Consider the following 19,594-nt stretch of genomic DNA (forward strand, 5'->3'; position numbering starts at 1 on the left):
CCATGTTAGCTCTAATTAAAATGATTTACTGACTAATAATTAGGGAAATGCTCAAGGCCAAGGCAAGTTCAATATAACCTATACAGAGGTTATGACCATGTTATATCAGGGTAGAGGTGTATATTCAAGTTTGATATTGGGTACTGCTTTTCAAACCTAGATTATTAATCAACAAGCCTGCATATGCAATAAATAAGGTTCTCATAAATACAAATATAAGAAGTGATACCTGACTGTCCAAAAGTTTGGCCTACATGACAATTTATCAGTCCTGATCGCATTCCAAAACAGTAAACATTAGCAAAGGCTATTAAAGGCACAATTGCTGGCCTACCCCTCCTTCTATAGATAGTAGGATTTTCAATAAAGTCCCTAGAACTGATCTGTAAATCATTACATTATGACAAACATTTGGGCCCGCCAGTTTACCTTGGCAGAGGGCCAAAAACAAACAGGATCGGATTCTTATAATACCTTTATTGTCATTAAATTATGAATCTGCTATTTCTGTCCTCTTACATTAGAATTATTAACAGCTATTCCTGCAGGAAGCCAAGCAAGGTGGGCCCAGCTCAATACCTCAATGGGCCAAAACACAGATCTGCCAGAAATGGTTCAGGGGAACTGGTGGGGAGTACTGTTAGCTGAGACATTTAACTGGTTCTGATTATGTCTGGTCATGAAAGACCACAGGGAAAGTGCTGCTTCCTCTGTCGTAATCTATCACATTTTGATTGTGGTCCCTCTGTGTTATGCAATGTTAAGCAGCCTCTTTTCTCTGGTCCTGTCAACCTATAGTAACCTTGGTACTCCTCTGGGTCTGACACTTCAAGAATCTGAGGCCAAGTCAATCACTTAATGTAAGTAACATTCACAACCAAACACAAACCTTGTATATCCCACAGATACAAACTGTGTTCACTATAGCACTATTTATTCACTATAGCACTGTGTTACCTATTTCATCCTTACCAATGAAAGTACCACACGGCTCAAACGTGCTAATTCAAATTCAATTCAAATGTGCTGTTCACACAGACAGAACAAGGAGCAGAGCTTATTTGAACTTTTGAGTCCTGGTTTTAAACGGACATTTGGTCTTGCAGTTTTCAAATGCAAAGGGTGTATCCCTTTTTCATTTTTACCCCGATCAAAGAAAAGCAGGATAGGAATGTGCTGTCAATCAAACAGAGCCCATTTTGAAAAAGTGCATGTATAGGTACTGAAGTAATTCAATACTGAGTTTGCTTTGACATGTTTTTAACACAATCGTGCCTCTACAGATTAAAGTTCAAATAATGACTTAATTACAAAAGTGTTAAAGACATGTTAAACTCTAACAAGAAAAAAAATGCATACATACATACATAAGCATTTTCTTCATCAGATTATTATGTATACATTCACCATTCAAAATTAATTCCTTTTTTTTTTTTTCTTCAGGCAAAACATGGAAACTATTTCTGAACTCTGGGTTCGTTTTTAAAGTTCCTTTCAATATGAACTGAAAGAATCAAAATAAGAAGGTGGTTACAAAGTTATTTCTAAAACCTAAATCTGGCCATTTCTTAAACTCCATTCAAGGGTTTTATATAAAATATATTATCACCTTTCTGAACCTTTAAAAATGCAAATTAATGTATAGGGTTAAATACAACAGACTTTAAAATAGCTTTGTCACCACCTTCTTATTATCTTATCACAGAGAAAATAAATATTCCAGTTAATTGAACTGTAATAAGTCAGGGGGATAAGACACCTGTGATTTCACTTTTGTATGTTTTTTCTAGACTGAATCCATCTAATATAGAGCAATAAATCAGCAAATATGAAGGTTTTAAATTAACGGTGTGAATAGTTATATTGCTAAATGTTTGATTCCTCTCAAGTTTAATGTTTCAGCTTCAAAGTCTCCTAATGTGTTGTTTTGCTTTGCTCTCCAACTACCATGAAGCTCGGACATGTTCATATTCTGTGTTTTTCCCTTTATTTTTACATGTGTGGGAAAACAATGCATACAAGAACCTCAGTGGAATCTGTATGAATCAAATCAGTAGGAAAAGCAGACTTTCCTGTACTAAGTATTGAACTGAGAGCATCGGTAATATGTATTAAAGGAATTGAACATCAATGTTTCGCCTGAAGAAAGAAAAAAGGACATCCTGCCTTAATAAAGCAACAACATATTTTGAAACACAGACTAGCGAAAGTTGTTTGAAAAAATTCAGGCTAATTGCTTTGCTGGATTTCTTTTATGTAGGCCAGCAGCTTACAGTTAATAGGCATGACTTGTGCAATCTCTCTATTAGAAATGAAAGCTTATAATAGAACAAGCTTGTATGCAGAGACTTTAACTTTAGCAAACAGCATAAAACTGCACAGCTTAAATAAATCAAACATGGCTGGTCTGTGCTCCATAAATACCATATGCTGTTGCTTTGTTGATATTGATACCAAATTGATTGATGCTGCATTGCATATGTTTTCACAGCGTTCACTTTAGCTGGTACCCATAACTAAAAGAAAGTCATTCACAGTTTTGGGCTGTATTTAACCTCTCTGTTGCTGTATAAAGCACTTACCTGAGCAGAGTCTGAGAAAAGTATTTCAGTGTGTTTGCTATGTCAGTTCCAGATGGCACGGGGTAAATATTGTGAAGCACGCGGTTGTGATACTCTTGCAAGTACCGTATCTTAGAAGCAACTAAACAAATAAAAAGCACACGTATAAACGGATGACCACATTGGATCCTTTGCAGGCTACTTTATGGGGCTGGGGGAGAAGGAGAGAATTCACAAAGTGTAAGTTTAATTATTCTTGTTTCAAAGAAGGACATTTTTATGACAATGCACAGGGAAAAAAAGGCTTTGTGAATTTCTCCCCATTTTTAAGTCTGCTATTGCAAAACAAATACACAGATTCAGAAAACATTAACAATAGATCATAATTGCTCCCCTTACCTTTTATTTTGCATTTTGTTTAGTGCTCGTCTGGGTTTTCTTGGACAACTGAGCAATGGGTGACGCTCATATTGCGTGTGTTCCCAGTTTAATACAAGCGTCAGTTTGATTATGGTTTTATCCTTAGCACTGGCTTTCCCAACTCCATTAGGGAAGGAAACATGTCTTTCATGTGTAATTTCAAACAATTTCAATAACCACATGTCTGGAATATGACATCCCAAAATCTTTAACTTTTTTTATCCCTAAAGAACAAAACCCCCCAAGCAAAATATCATTTGTGCCATAGATATAGTGGAAAAACAATTAACAACAAAATAAAAATCCTGGATTATTTTTTTAATTCTCAGTTGCTAATGGAAATTATGTGACTTTAGAGTAAATAGCTTTTCAAATGTCACACTTTTGCAGCCTTCGAAACAGACATTATATGAGGCTTAATATTTTTAAGGACAAATCCTCTAATTAGTCCATATATATCTTTTCACATTCTCCTATTTTGAAAGCAATCGGTCAATTGTTTGCCAATTTAGCAACTTCTGACCTCAGCAGATTGTGATACAACCAGAATTTTAACTGGTTACCTCAATGCATTTTGACAGGAAAGTTATTCTACCAGTTGCACCACTTCTTCAATTCAATAGGTTTTGTCAGAGTGGTTATTTAACATGGTGCATAGTAGTAACAAAACTGAAAAACTGAAAGTCATTTAAAAAACAAAAAACAGGACACCCAATCATATCATAAAGGGGAATTCAAGACAAGCTCCTCCTATCGCCTCTTGCAATAACAGGGCAGCTTTCTGAAACTTACTGCACAATGTAATGACCAATAAAATACAATCACATGGTACAGATCTCATTGACAATTCAGCTGTTATGTGTGACAGCTTTTCACAGGAAGGAATACAGAAGAAGATTAATTCAGTAATTCATTTTTTTTTTTTTTTGCTGCACCCATAGCAAGCCACAAGTTTCTGAACCTTTATGATGTAACAAGTTGACCAACGAACAGAGCAAGGTTATAAAATTAATAAAAGCAATAGTACCAATATAGACACTACTGGTTGGTTTGGTCTCCTTACTCAGCAAATCTCTGACCTTTAATTTCTCTGTGGCTAAGTCATGTCAGATTTATGGCTCATAAGACTTGCAGTGTTTAACTCCACCTCACACATTAATACCAAGCAGAGTGCCTTGGGGATTTCAAAACAGAAACAACTGCACAACAACAACAACAACAACAACAACAACAACAACAAAAGAACAAAGAACAAACACATGAAAATGCCCGCAGGATTCTCTCTGCTGACACAATTTGCATACAGTAACTAATCTCTAATGCATATATGCAAAAACACTGGTACACACACTGCATCTGGAAAGTCCTTTCCATTGAATGCACTGCAACAAACTTAAATACTGTGGAAGCAAGTCACAACCTTCAATTTAACATCCGGTTTCTGATTTATTTCTGTTGCATTGGCCAGCTTAAAAACAATAACAAGAATATTTCTGTTATTGTCACTATATCTGCTCCAATAATTGCCTTATCTGAAACATATTACAAAAGGAGCAAGAGGAATGTGACCCAAAGTTTAACTGTAGGCCACAGGCTTAACTAGTTATGCACTAACAAACAAGATGGTCCAGTTGTGTTCGTCCAAACAGAAAACCGGCAAATCATTATTATTGTATAAAAAAAAAAGAATAACCATTCTTACCTCTCTGCTGTAGTCCTATTTTTTTATTGCAATAAACAATGATCGCTTTTTGTGTATCAGTTGTTGCATTGGCTGTTTGTTTGTTTGTTAGTTTTAGCCTTTCTGAATTGGATGGAAGCATTGTCAACAGCAATAATGATAACTAAAAGTGAGGTAGAATTAGCTTTCCATTCAATATTTAAGAGGTTTGTGTTAGTTTATTTAGAGGCACTGTAATCATTATATAGAACTCCTCAGGTCAATATTGCTTTATATGGAATTTCCACATGTACAGTTTACAGTTGTTGAATAGGGTTATGCTGCCATACTAAAAATATATAAGATGCACATTTTATTTTAATATTTTAAACTTGCTTTTGACTAATCATTCTATGTCAAATTATAAAAACAACATTGACTTGATTTTTCTCTTTTTTTCTTTTTGCAGATATAATGACATTGACAAGTATCACTAGACCTCATGTTGACTCCCTCAGGTAAGTAGGACATGTCATATTTTACATGCAAAGAGGGGGGAAGCAATCTTGCTTTGCAAAAATTGTGCTTGAAGACTGTTGGTTGCTTGAGTCAATGTCCTAGTGTTACCCAATCTGAATTGCTGAACCCCACTGTACAACCTAAAACCAAGTAAACAGGGAATCGACAAAGCCCTGCGTATTAAAACAAAACCGTCTTCAACCTAACAGATGTAAAACAGGTAATACCTTCCTGATAACAAACCCCTTGCCTCCATATTGCGATACATCCTGAAAGTGATAGATTCCCTAATTGACCTTGAGATTTGAATTTCTAGCTGTCTGCAAGAGCCAGGATTTCATCATAATTACAACTTAAATGCTGATGTTTTTTGCTTGCATATACGTATATATCCATGTATAAGTAGACAGCGGTTTTCCGCCCTCCCTGCCACCCTCTGCAGAGCTTGGACGTGTTGCAACCTGCCTTAGCAACCATGGTTTCATCACCAAGGACAGCTCCCGTGATTTGATTCCCAATGACTTCAGACAATTACCATTTAACCAGCAGCAATAACGGCTATCAGAGCTTACTTACATTGTTCTGCTTTGGTAGACATTTTCAAAGCTCTTCGGCAGGGAAACAAGAAAGCAAAAGACGTTGTTTCGTCCCTGCGGTGTGTTTTTTCTCAGTCCTGATCAGTATCAAAAGTGAATGAAGCCCTTGCTGGGGCTGTGATTATACCACTCGCGTCTTGGCGGTACTTGGTCCTGTCCTTTCCCTGCTGTCCGCAGCTTCAAGGTGCTCTCATTATTGACGGCTGGGTGTTTTAATCCGCGCTGGGCAGTCGGCGTTTCTGGCTTTGCGAAATGCTCTTTAAAAAACAGAAGAAGGGAGAGAGAGGAACAAACAAACAGCTGCTGCACAGAAGGAAATGCGCACACCTTTTGCAACAAATGGACTGATCCAGCTATGCCAAATTGCCATTCATAAAAAAAAAAAAAAAATGAATACGCCTCTTCATTTGTCTAAATCGTTTTCTGATTTTTTTTTTCAGGAGAGGTGCATTTCTCTCATTGCTAAATTCATACCTAAGCCGTCATTGTGTCTCTCCTGCGTGGCTGAATAGCAGTACGGTTTATGTATTTATTTCATTTCTAACAGTCGCTATATTATTTCAGCAACAGATGGTTTTCTGAGCCGTCGAAATATACCAAGCATCGCCTTGAATTGTTTTTCATACCTCAAGTCACTTTTTCTATATAAGAGCTACTTGATTTACATGTGGCATACATAGACCATAGGATTTCTTTACATTGAAAGGGTTGACAATTCAGACTTATATTATCAGAACTAGACACGGTTGTCAATTCTCTTCTCTGTAAAACCAAAAAAAAAGAAAAGAAAAAGCAGTGACTTTGGGAGTGAAACTTCATGTCTGTACATTAAGCTGCATTTAATTTTGCCAAGTTTTGCCAAAGTCACATTGTTCTAGGGATAAAGTTGTGAAACAATCACTTTAATGAATCAGCATTACCCAGCATGCCAGTAAGGAATTGATCATTGCATGTTTCTATTAGACAAGTCATATTGCAGTACAGCCACATTGAGGAGAAGCCTTCTTTCATATCGGGATATAACAACATTTTCCGCAGTCAAATGATGTTATCTTTTGAGCTCAGGCTTCATCTTGATTTAACTCATCTTTCTAAACAGGAAGATTTGGGGCAGACCTTGCATCCAAAGCCCCCCAAGGACTTCTCTGTATACAGTATCTTCCAGAAAAGGGGGAGGGAGAGAGAGAGAGAGAGAGAGAGAGAGAGAGAGAGAGAGAGATGGAGAGAGAGAGAGAGAGTTTGTCTTGTGTTAGCATGTTTTTTCAGTAGTCATGGTTATAGTCAGGGGAAGTTTACTTAATTATATATGTATTTATTTATTGGGATGGTATCTAGTTTCCAGGAAGTGATTTACATTCTAAAATTCCCCTGATGAGAAATAAACACTTTAGCAGAGGAAAGGAAATGCTTGACCTTAAGTGTTTAGCTAGTTAGTTAGTTAATTATGTATTACTTTATTTTTTTGTTCGCCCGGCTCTTTGCCAAGATCAACATTTCCCATAGCAGGCAATAAAATGTCAAACTCTTCCCTTCCCTTTCGTATCCCTCAGGCCATGGACTGACCTCACCCCAACTGCTCCTCCTTGTGATCAGCTTGGGCTGCTGGAGATTTCTGAATCGCACACATGAGGGAGATTAGATTTTAAACACTATGCAGGGCTGAAACGCCATACTAGATGTTAGTGCTGTAGTGCTATCGTGGGGATGAGCATTTGTGTGATTACTCTACACAAATCATCATTGATAATAAATAGAGAAGCTCCAGAACAGAATTTGAAACCTACATGCATGCTGTACAGACTCCATTAAGAAGCCATGCATTGACATCTTATAATTGTAATTTTTTTGTTTGCTTGTTTGTTTGGTCATATTAATTGTTTGTTTTGTTTCACTTTGATCTTGTAAAAAATATAAAAGCACTGCATTACAAACACAAAAATGGTGCAAACAGCAACACATCCCTGTCTGATGCAACCACCCGTTAAGGGATCTGATATATAGGCATAGGATATTGAAGTCATTCAGAAATAGAAATACGCCTCCTCTGTTTATTTGGGTTCTAATCTTAACATAGTGAGGCTCAGTATTTATTCAGAAGAACTCAGAAGATATTTTTGGTAATATTCTGAAAATCATGCATTTTTATGTGCAAATGCCAGTAGCAAACAATACACACCAATCAGGCTTCCTACATTTGTTTCTTTTTTTTTATGTCAGGGAGAATCTGTACTGAAATCTGGGTATAACTTTGATGAAGTCTTAATGTAGCTCAGGATACATTTACTCTGTCATCTAGGGTATGTGCCTTATGTTTCATGTTGATGTTGAGAGTCAGCAGCCAGGTTTAAGTGTGAATCTGCAATGTAATATGTGTTGGGATTGGTAGGCCTCTAAACTGGTGATCTGATCTGATCTGACAACAATATCAAAGGCAGCCTTGAGCTAGAAGAGGTTGAATTTTCATCAGAGGTGTAAAATCCACCAGGGTTTGGAGCCATTGGTTTAAACAGGCAACTGCAGCTCTGTTGGGTTAAATACCACACCCTGTTTGAATTTGCACTTGTTTCAGTTGTTTAAATTATAATTGAAATTGATTTACATTACATTTACAATTCAATTTATTACATTCTTTTTCTATGTTAACTCCATATAAACTCCACTTTTCTGTATATTCCAGTGATTAAGCATTTCCTTAACTTCAACAAATTCTATAAGTGTTTTCATATAGTATAACTCTGGGTTAACCTGTATTTGATTTTATAATAAACATTACATTTTGACTGGAGTCCACTGAGAATACCTGAAACCCCTTACAAGTGTATTGCTTTGGAAAAAAGGAAACATTTTCATTATTTGTGAATGAACCCATTTTGCAGACTTGTATTTTCAGGGACAATACTGCTCCATCCTCTTTCTCCTCTCAAAAACAAGATCTGCTTTTGAAAAGTCTAAATTATAAAACAAAATGCTCTAGACAGAATAATAAGAGTGAAAAGCAATGGAAAGCAGGGAAACTCTCTGAAAACAAAATAAAAAACAACAGCTTGACTTTTGTTTATGAAATAAGTAACTAAAGCAGATTACAAGAGGCCATGGAGTTAGCTTAAAGAATATGCAACCACTAAATGCACACAGGCATGTATTGAATAAAGAGAGTTAGGATTCTGCATAAAACATCGCCGGGTTTAGATGGGTTCCCTATCGAATACTACAAGAAAAATATTGTTAAGAATAGAATGTCATCTGATAATCTGAGAAGGTTGTTGCATTTTATGTGGATGCATAAATCCACTCCAATTGCCGCACTCTCTTTAGATGCTGAAAAAGCATTTGACAGAGTTGAGTGGAAATTTCTTAGAGCTGCTCTGTCTAAGTTTGGTTTTGGCCCCAGATTCCTTAAATGGATAAATGTACTTTATTCTGGTCCAAGAGCTGCTGTCCTTCCTAATGGGTTAATTTCTCCCTTCTTTAAACTATCATGGGGTACAAAACAGGGTTGCCCCACTTGCTTTTTACAAATGTCTTAGAACCTTTAGCTGCTGCTATCAAAGCAAACCCAAAGATTATAGTAATTCAGGAAAGTGGAATGGAACACAAACATCTACTTTATGCAAATTATATCTTACTACTGATTGATGATCCGGCTGCTTCGATACGTCCGCTTCTGAATATGGTTGAAGCATTATAAAATCAACTGGCACAAATCAGAAGCCATGCCAATTTCCACATTATGTCCATGAATTCAGTCACTACCCACAATTTTAATTGGATTCCAAAGGGTTTAAAGTATCTGGGTATTGTGCTCTTTCCAAATCTTAATGAAATTATAAATATTAATATGGGTCCATTGCAATAAAAAATACAAAATAACTTGGTTAAATGGAAAGTGATTAAATTAACCCTGTAGGGGAAAATAAATATTATTAAAATGATTGTTGCTCCACAATTTAACTTTATTTCTATGATCTTACCAATAACTATACCAATCTCAGGATTTAATCAATTTAACCATTTGATAAAATATTTCTTATGGGAGGAAAAGAGACCTAGAATCACAATGAAAAAAAAATCCACCAAATGGTAAGGGAGATCTGGAGAATAATATAACTCAGCTGTAGAAATGGCCAAGCTTTCTAGATACTGGTGTGGTACTAACTCACATATGAATTGGATTCCCAATGGAAAAATCATTTACCCACCCTTTTTGCCCTATTGATGTCTTATCACAGCGATCTAAACAAAATTATTTGATTGATATGAATCCAATTCTAGAACATTCAAAAGAGGTGTGGTCAAAAGTTAATAAAATGTTAAAAATGTCTCAGTATAAACAGCCCTACTAATTTATTTGGCACAATCCTGTAATTCGCAAAAAATAATTATAAAAAAAAACATGTACAGAAAAACCATCTGGATCTCAGAATGACATTAGGGACCATATTCATGAAACATTGCTGACCACACTGACTTTCCACCTGCTTGCACAACACAAAAAAACAGTACATAGAGTGACACAAATCAACTACTTCTATGGCCTCAGTAGGCAGTTTCATCGTTTATTTCAGATTTTGTAAAACATATAAGATCTTCTCCAAGTGAAACAGGATCAGTTTAGCAGGGTGTGAAATGATGGGTGAATGTGTCCATGATGTGCTGTTGGAAATGAAGAACGAGATTGCGCTGGTAGGAGGGAGTGTTGTTCTTCTGTGTTCCAGTCCATGGATAAGCCACCATTATAATAGGGGGTGAGCTGGGGGTTAAGGTCTACTGCGGTACTCTGGGATATGGTGAAGGATCCACCCAGCAGGAACCAGAAGGCTGAGAGCAAATGCTGACATGGTGAAAAATGTTTGCTGTGAAAACAAATAAATAAAATAAATGCATACATCCGTACATACATGCATTTATGAATACTTTACAAATTCCACACTTGTGTAATCAACTTGCCTGGATATTTGGGTTTATACTGTTGTTCTGTACAGTGTATCTGAACGTTACGTGTCGTGAGTGGACATTGATGGCAAGACTTTTATTGTTGTACCGATAATATAGTCCATGTTGAGCAACAGGCAAGTGACTTTATTTATCACTTCTTATCCATACTGTATCTTGTACACAGAACATAGTGCCTGCTGAAAAATAATTCAATTTTAACCCTTTTAACAAGCATCGGTGACTTGCAAGCCCTAGCATCCAAACACAGAGGAGAGCTCGTGCTTTTTAAAATCGATTATAGTTATCCTTCAAAGGGCAAAGGATACATGAGGAACAAAGAGAGCTAAGAAATTATGACTGGGCTGTTTTGGGAATACTGAACATGGACTGTAATTAGTGGCAACAGAGAAGGTTTCTGGTGTTTCTAACTGCATTAGGCTCAGAACCTTTTTAACCAACCTAATATGTGGAAAAACCTGCCATTCACATTTCTATGCCTTGAGCTGACATCTAAGACTGCTGTAGAGTCAATACTGTTTTGGTATTTCGATTAAATGAAAGGATCTCCTGCCTCTCAAGAGTAACACATTGTGTACATTTCCCTGAACTCAGGACGTGTTCTTTAACTAATACCCAGCTGGGAGGCTGTGAAGGTTATTTATTTAATTTAGAAAATCACTTCCCCAGTGGAGGCTGGGTCTATCATTTCCACTGGAGATTTGTTCCAATCCAGTTCCATCACCATGCACTGTTTACAGGGGTCATGGGATCTGACCCACTGACTTGACCCAGTATCTGACATTAAGCTGGGATTTAAATCCAGGATTTCCTGGTTCTAAGGGGTTTTTGCTGTTAATAATTTGTTCTTCCATTTAGAGCAGCAAAGCCCAGAAAGTTTCTCAGTTTCCACGTAATGGTCTTCAATTGCTTGCGCCAATTGGCAGCAAAGGGATCTTTGATAGCTTGATATCGGTCGGAAGGAATTCCATTTTGTGTGATTCTTGTGAACACCACAGTGTTGTACCAGGCCCTCAACCAAACCCGAAGGAGCTTTGTGAGTTGTGTTTGAGTAACCCCTGCTAAAGATCCAGCCCAGTTTTAAGTTTAAAAAAAAGTCACCTCTTTAGACACATAACTACAGAATACGGTTCCTGATTTTGCAGCAAAGCAGGTGTAACTAGTCCTTCTTTATCTTTGCAATACCAAGTTTATAAAAGGGAGAGATTAAACTAGTCACATTGCATTAGGTAGATGGAAATGCACACCAGCTCATGTAATTATTTTAGCTGCTTGTTAATATAAATGTACTGGGGATACAAATGATTCCTGCACTGCAGTGCTTTACCTTTAAAAAAAGACATCCTCTTTACCTTTCTCGGAAGTATGTTTTTAGAAAGCTCTTAGAAACAAATGCATATGGACTGAATGACCACAGCACGTAACACCTCGAGCAGCAAGAACATTATGCAAAAATAATTGTAATTATGCATGCAACAAGTTTGAAATTGAATGAAAGGAAAACATGCATGAAAACTATTGCTTATTGGATGATAAGGATGATATTCAATATTCAAAAAAGTACTAATAAATAGAAGACAATAAAACAATAAACACACAGACATTGAGAAAGGTGAACTTTGTACAAAAAGGTGTAGATCAAAGCAAATAAGAATACCATAGATGACTGTATTTGTAAATAATTTAAGACAACTGTAATTTTACCTGACTTTAAACTCATGAAAATTCAGTCCCTGTATATGTTTCTCAAATTTAGTTAAAAACCTTTCGAGGACTTCCATTTTCCAGAAAAGGGTGGCAAATATGTTTGGTGAAAAAAGCTTTGTGAATATACATGCCATGAGGTATCTTGTGGATGTTTGTAAACACTAAAAAAAATATCACAGCAGAAGCAGACAGGGGCAAGAATTTCTTCTTTGTCATGCATGAAATGAAATTCTCAAGGGACCTTGATTGCAGTTTGAAAACTGAGGAGAAATGTAAAGGGGAATATAGCCATGCAGTAGAATAAGAAAGCATGTATTTAGACCATTTGCTCTCAACCTCATAGGTGGAAGATTTCTTACATTACCTTTCTACTTTTATAGTTGAATCCAAATGATTGCCTTTGTTTTTGCACCTAAAAATGACAGGAATGGGTGTAGATGTGTTGTACAAGAAGAGTGTCACTCACCACCGGTCCAATCTTCTCTTTGGGAGGCTTGCTGCAGATGCTGGCTCTGTTTTTCCCAAATATCTTCTTGCCGAGGCAAAGATGTGCAGTGGATGTGACTCCTCGGAGAGTAACAAACATCTTCCTCTCTCCTTTGTCAAGTTGGGGCTCTGCAGCTCTGTGCGCTGGAATAAAGGGTAATTAAAGACCAGCTAGCACATCCTGCGAGTTAGAAGCCAGTTTCAGACACAACTTTAAAACCGTCCCTTCAAAGGGAGGAGCCATTTACATTTTTGATGTACACCATCTAGCTGAAGGTGGTTTCAGATGTTACAAATGGATAAGGGGATGGGGTTGACAGTTCAATCACTTTTGACAAACTGCTAACTGCCTAGAAAATGAGTCACCAAGATTAAATTTACAGCTTGTTCATATTAATCATTTGTATATTTTTTTAAATCAAAATTCAATAAAGTGTAACTGTCAAGAAACTGTTCTTTGTCAAAATGAAAGGGATGATGTATAAATCTTAGTAAAATCCATTTATCATCCAGTTAAAAAACAATAACAGTGGATCTGTTTTATTTTACACCACAGTTGCTACTATTGAACTGCTATCCTTCATACAGGATTGTATGAAGAGCTACTGTTACTTTCAAAAAGGATATCAAATAAGTATCCATTTCACAAGGAAAGATATTGCAGAATGGAAACTATAAAATATATATTTTTGCCATATATCATCATAGTCATCATTTTTGGGTGTCACAGAAAGTTGCCAACACTTTAGCTTAAACTTCAGGCTGCAATTGACAAACAAGTTCGCACATTTAGCATTATTCCAGTTTCATTCACACTCATTCTCAAATGAGGTACAAGTCATGAAATTACTGCAAGGGGCCTTTCATGACTTTCTAGCAGTAGATTAAGTTTGCTTCACCCCTTAGTCACTGAAGTCAGATTCAATAAAAGCATCTGCTAAATGGCTAATTAACTGCCCTGCTCCAATTTTCATACTAACATGCATTTATAAAACGAGAAGGAATATCCTTGTTCAGGGGGTTGTGAGGTTTATTTTTCCACCAGGCTGATGTTCTGTACAATATCAAAAAAGCATGTGAGCATCTGTTTTCTTTGCCAGTTGCCTCCCAGCAGAATGGCACCTGCTTTTCTGTATTACATCTCAGCTTGCCAGAGGCTGAATGTCCTTAATTTATTGAACAATAGTGGCTTAATTGCAAGAGATTTGATGTTGAGACAAAATAGAAAATACAATAAAAACAGACAGCTGTGCTTTGCCTCTCAGTGCTGGTTCAGTGTAGTGTTTTGATGCTATCATGACTTAGGGAGGTCATCAAAGTATCAAAGGACCTTGTAGCCCTTTCACAACTCAGACTAGCGGAGCAGCCTCGGAAATAGATTTGTCTTAAAGGCTAGCACCGTTTCCATAACAGAAATGTGTGAGAATATGTCATAATTAAAGAAGATCCCAGCTGAAAAAGGTATGATATCTAACTCTGAGGCAAAGCTTTATCTCTGGGCCACCTTTAAGGCTGTAAATGAAAGGCCAAGGACTTTTTGATATATATATACACACAAATGCTGCCCACAATCCACTCCCAACAGGGACTGCACTTCAAGTGTGTGATTGCTAGACCCTTTAGGGTTTTGCTGTGAAGGGCTTTGGGACCCCAGTACTGATCTGAAGTGTTATGTAAGTCTATGCTTATTAATGTTAGAAAATCTATACGGTATTTAGGCAGTTTCCCAAGTCATTAGCTTTATCCTACTTTTACATGATTTTACTTCGCTGCACTTCACTATGTTTTTTCCTAACTCAAAGGCTATTACTATTGATGCTGAATTTGCATAAAAAGACTTATTAAAATAAGAGCTGCCCCTTAATTCTCACTTCAAGAGCAGTTGTTTGGATTGCCATGTTTATGTTTGGCCATTAAAACCAGGCTAAATGTAGACTCACATATTTAGGTACATGGTTTATTTAATAGTGTGCTTTTTCCATAAGTCTATGAATCTAAGATGCAGACCTCTGTGCATTGAAAAAAAATGCATTTTAGAAACTCTGCTCTAGGCTGACACTTATCAGATTTCCCTGTGGGTGGCAAGCAGTATGCATTATGGAAAGTATGATAAGAACTGACAGGAAGACACAGTCTAATAAGAAAATATCCAAACAAGCAAGAGGGCTGGAATATTTCAAGGGCAGTCAGTATGTTGTGTTTCCTGACATTTCTAGAGTGCATCTGAACATCTTACTTTTTTATGGAAAGAACAATTCTAGAACAATTCTGCATTCTATAATTGTAAGACAACCCCATTCTATAGAATTGTTATATGGAAAAAAATAACAATTTTAAAAAAGCATTGCAGTTACCCAGACACACATGACTCTGTTTGCTTTATTCCTGCCTCTACAGTAAAAATGAGTCACGATGGGAAGCACGTTTTGATGTTAACAGTTTTCTTTTCCGACATTTTCTGTACGTGTGACCTGTTTCAAATAGGCATCTGCCTCTTAAAGGAGATTGAATCTGAACGTCTGGAGTCCTTGCAGCCCTCCCACATAGAAAACACACTTATTTATCATATACAGTGAGGGAAAAAAGTATTTTATCCCCTGCTGATTTTGTACGTTTGCCCACTGACAAAGAAATGATCAGTCTATAATTTTAATGGTAGGTGTATTTTAACAGTGAGAGACAGAATAACAAACAAATCCAGAAAAACGCATTTCAAAAAAGTTATAAATTGATTTGCATGTTAATGAGGGAAATAAGTATTTGATTCCCTATCAATCAGCAAGATTTCTGGCTCCCAGGTGTCTTTTATACAGGTAATGAGCTGAGATTAGGAGCACTCTCTTAAAGGGACTGCTCCTAATCTCAGCTCGTTACCTGTATAAAAGACACCTGTCCACACAAGCAATCAATCAATCAGATTCCAAACTCTCCACCATGGCCAAGACCAAAGAGCTGTCCAAGGATCTCAGGGACAAGATTGTAGACCTACACAAGGCTGGAATGGGCTACAAGACCATCGCCAAGCAGCTTGGTGAGAAGGTGACAACAGTTGGTGCGATTATTCGCAAATGGAAGAAACACAAAATAACTGTCAGTCTCCCTCAGTCTGGGGCTCCATGCAAGATCTCACCTCGTGGAGTTTCAATGATCATGAGAACGGTGAGGAATCAGCCCAGAACTACACGGGAGGATCTTGTTAATGATCTCAAGGCAGCTGGGACCATAGTCACCAAGAAAAAAATTGGTAACACACTACGCCGTGAAGGACTGAAATCCAGCAGCGCCCGCAAGGTCCCCCTGCTCAAGAAAGCACATGTACAGGCCCGTCTGAAGTTTGCCAATGAACATCTGAATGATTCAGAGGAAAACTGGGTGAAAGTGTTGTGGTCAGATGAGACCAAAATCAAGCTCTTTGGCATCAACTCAACTCGCCGTGTTTGGAGGAGGAGGAATGACCCCAAGAACACCATCCCCACCGTCAAACATGGAGGTGGAAACATTATGCTTTGGGGGTGTTTTTCTGCTAAGGGGACAGGACAACTGCACCGCATCAAAGGGACGATGGACGGGGCCATGTACCATCAAATCTTGGGTGAGAACCTCCTTCCCTCAGCCAGGGCATTGAAAATGGGTCGTGGATGGGTATTCCAGCATGACAATGACCCAAAACACACAGCCAAGGCAACAAAGGAGTGGCTCAAGAAGAAGCACATTAAGGTCCTTGAGTGGCCTAGCCAGTCTCCAGACCTTAATCCCATAGAAAATCTGTGGAGGGAGCTGAAGGTTCGAGTTGCCAAACGTCAGCCTCGAAACCTTAATGACTTGGAGAGGATCTGGGGAGTGGGACAAAATCCCTCCTGAGATGTGTGCAAACCTGGTGGTCAACTACAAGAAACGTCTGACCTCTGTGATTGCCAACAAGGGTTTTGCCACCAAGTACTAAGTCGAAGGGGTCAAATACTTATTTCCCTCATTAACATGCAAATCAATGTATAACTTTTTTGAAATGCGTTTTTCTGGATTTTTTTGTTGTTATTCTGTCTCTCACTGTTAAAATACACCTACCATTAAAATTATAGACTGATCATTTCTTTGTTAGTGGGCAAACGTACAAAATCAGCAGGGGATCAAATATTTTTTTCCCCCACTGTATATGAACATATACATTGTTATGTCTGCACACTGAGTTACAGTGCTGCAGTAAGTTACAGTAACACACAGTTCTACAGGGTGGGTATTAAGTAGTTATGTCGGATGTACAGCACTGTTATGATACGTCATTGATTACTGTGTACGGCGCGAGGACTTTGGCTCTTGAGATAAAATCGTTGTTTTACTGGAAACAGCTGTCTTGGAGTTGTTACTCCTTACACAACATTTAACACAACTTTAAACACAATATACATATTGTGACATATCCTGACATGTGGTTCAAGATGGGAAGTATGTGAGAGTAAGTGGCACACCTCCAGCAGGGTGGATGGTCAAGGTCACCTACATGCTTCAAAACAGCCTCTCTCTGGTTGAATTATTACATTCTACCTCAAGGGAGGTGCGGGAGGGCGAAGGATTGAGAAAAGCAGACAAAATACAGATGAGAGACAGTCGAGAGACAGTCGAGAGACAGTCAAGAGACAGTCGAGAGACAGTTGAGAGATGACAATTTTGGGCCTCCCAGAGCTACGACCCTGTTTGTGTTACCAAACTTGGACCAGTTACTGAACCTACTTACAACCCCTGAACACTGACTATAACAATGAGACCTCCTACCAGTTACCACTGGTGGCTAAAGCGTTTTTCAGGAAACTGTTTAGTGGCCTAACAGTAGATCAGGACAGAGAAGAAGTGCTAGACAGTGCCCTAAACACGGGCTAGATTTTTCTTTTGGCATTTTTATCCTACCTACATCATCTTCCTGTTACACAGGTTACCTTTCAACCCAGATCCCACGACATATCTGTCCCACACCCCCCCGAGTGTCACAATATTTATATATTTTTCTTAATATATTACCAGTATATGAAATCATTATATATTTTGAGTTTTCCATATGGACTGCTAGATAGATAGATAGATAGATAGATAGATAGATAGATAGATAGATAGATAGATAGATAGATAGACAACAAATTCACTTTTGCCAGAGTTGTGTCTTTATAATGCTTTCTTCAACTGTGCATGGCATGTAAATAAAATAGTGACAGAATGTCTTTCTAGAGCACCATCGCATTGCTAAGTCAATTGTTTTCTTCATGTGATATGGCTGCATTTCTCTAAAAGGCACCAAAATGCTACCCATTTATCTTGCTGTAACAGGAAAATAACTTCTCATTTTGTCTGAGCTTAGGGAATGTATTTTTCCATTTGTCTGGTCAGGGCCATGCCAGAGCTGAAATGAGGCATTTGTCATACAGTAACAGCGGTTCAATACATGGCCATGACAATAGATGGCCAGGTAGGGGCTGTGTACAGTAAAGGCTAGGATTCTGTTTGCCAGGTGCTTAAAATCATTGTATTGATTCAGTTTATTATGAATGCTTTATGTAACAACCTTAACCTCAAGGAAACCTCAAGGACAAATCAAATTAAAGTAGTTTTATACAGCCAATACAGCTGAGGATCATGGGTACAAGTCCCATGTGCAGACACTGGTACTGTTTATTGAAATACTTCCTACTTGTCTAAATCAGTGGATATCAACATTGACTGGGGGTGCCAATCCATCAAGGGCTAGTATTCCAGGCAGGGGAAGTCATGTACTCTAAAATAACTCATGTACCAGAAATTAGGAAAGAAAGAAGAAAAAGATTCTCTTCGAAAACCAGTAGATGGGGGTGGGATGCAAATGAGGCCAGAAACGTTTCACCTTAATTGCAAGCAGCCCTTGACTTCTTCACCGTGGATCTGAACTTCCTCTGTGTGATTTATATTTGGCTACTTGGTGGGAAGAATGATGGAACTGCAGCAAGAAAAAGAGATGAGTAAATTCTCATATTCTCTGCTAATAGCCTGCCCCTAATAATCCGTGGCGGATCGGGAGGCTGACTGAAAGCCGAGGGCAGACGGTTGCCTTCACTCACACAGATGTCCTCCTTCCAGACAACCACAGATGCTCCTTTTGTCTACCAACTTTCATGTGATGTCATCGCTGCTTCGGGAGCATCACCCAGCCAATAATTCATAGAGGCAAGAGATGACTCTGCCTTAGCCCCGAAGAGTACAATGTGAAATGTGTCATTATCAGTGTGTTGCTTAATGGCTCGTGTGAAATGAACAAAAAGGGGCTTATACATCTTAGGAGATGCTGTTATTTAAAGACAACGTGAAATGCTACAAGCTTTGCTACTTTGAAGCATTTGATCTCTCCCCCTATATTTATTTTTCTACTTATCTAGGACCTACATTTCAGGACTTGGGTTATTTTTCCGTTTGTATTTGAACATTTTAGCTTTACCTCAAATCATCCCTTCAAATGGATAGTGGGTCAGAAAAGGCTAAACTTGCAACTATGCCTTGACAAAAAACACAGTCCTGTAGCATAGCTTGTTTATGTAGATGGTCCATGTAGCTATTAAAATCCCCTTCATAACTCCACATTGTTTTAGTGGCTCAAATAACAATGGGGACAAAATGAGGTCAACTCCTTTTTTTATTCTGTCCTTTTTCCTGGTTGTGTTTGGTTTTTGTTTGAG

The 19,594-nt window shown here is 37.9% G+C and overlaps 2 protein-coding genes across 2 annotated transcripts in view; both read right to left on the reverse strand.

Moving 5' to 3' along the window:
* Nucleotides 1–2,697, reverse strand: part of unc79 (unc-79 homolog, NALCN channel complex subunit) — a 68,180-nt gene extending 65,483 nt beyond the window's left edge. Inside the window, exon 1 of the mRNA XM_066694587.1 lies at nucleotides 2,583–2,697. The gene's annotated coding sequence lies outside the window, so the exon portion shown is untranslated. The remainder of the gene's footprint in view (nucleotides 1–2,582) is intronic.
* Nucleotides 2,698–10,282: 7,585 nt separating this feature from the next.
* On the reverse strand, nucleotides 10,283–13,095 carry LOC136716858 (cytochrome c oxidase subunit 8A, mitochondrial). The gene is made up of 2 exons (XM_066694262.1): nucleotides 12,883–13,095; nucleotides 10,283–10,609 (listed from the first exon to the last, which is right to left on the reverse strand). The coding sequence occupies exons 1-2, from the start codon at nucleotides 13,000–13,002 to the stop codon at nucleotides 10,514–10,516; spliced, it is 216 nt and encodes a 71-aa protein (XP_066550359.1). The 5' UTR covers nucleotides 13,003–13,095; the 3' UTR covers nucleotides 10,283–10,513.
* Nucleotides 13,096–19,594: the final 6,499 nt, after the last annotated feature.

Source organism: Amia ocellicauda, chromosome 21 (genome assembly GCF_036373705.1).
Source record: "Amia ocellicauda isolate fAmiCal2 chromosome 21, fAmiCal2.hap1, whole genome shotgun sequence".
Classification (NCBI taxonomy): Eukaryota; Metazoa; Chordata; class Actinopteri; order Amiiformes; family Amiidae; genus Amia; species Amia ocellicauda.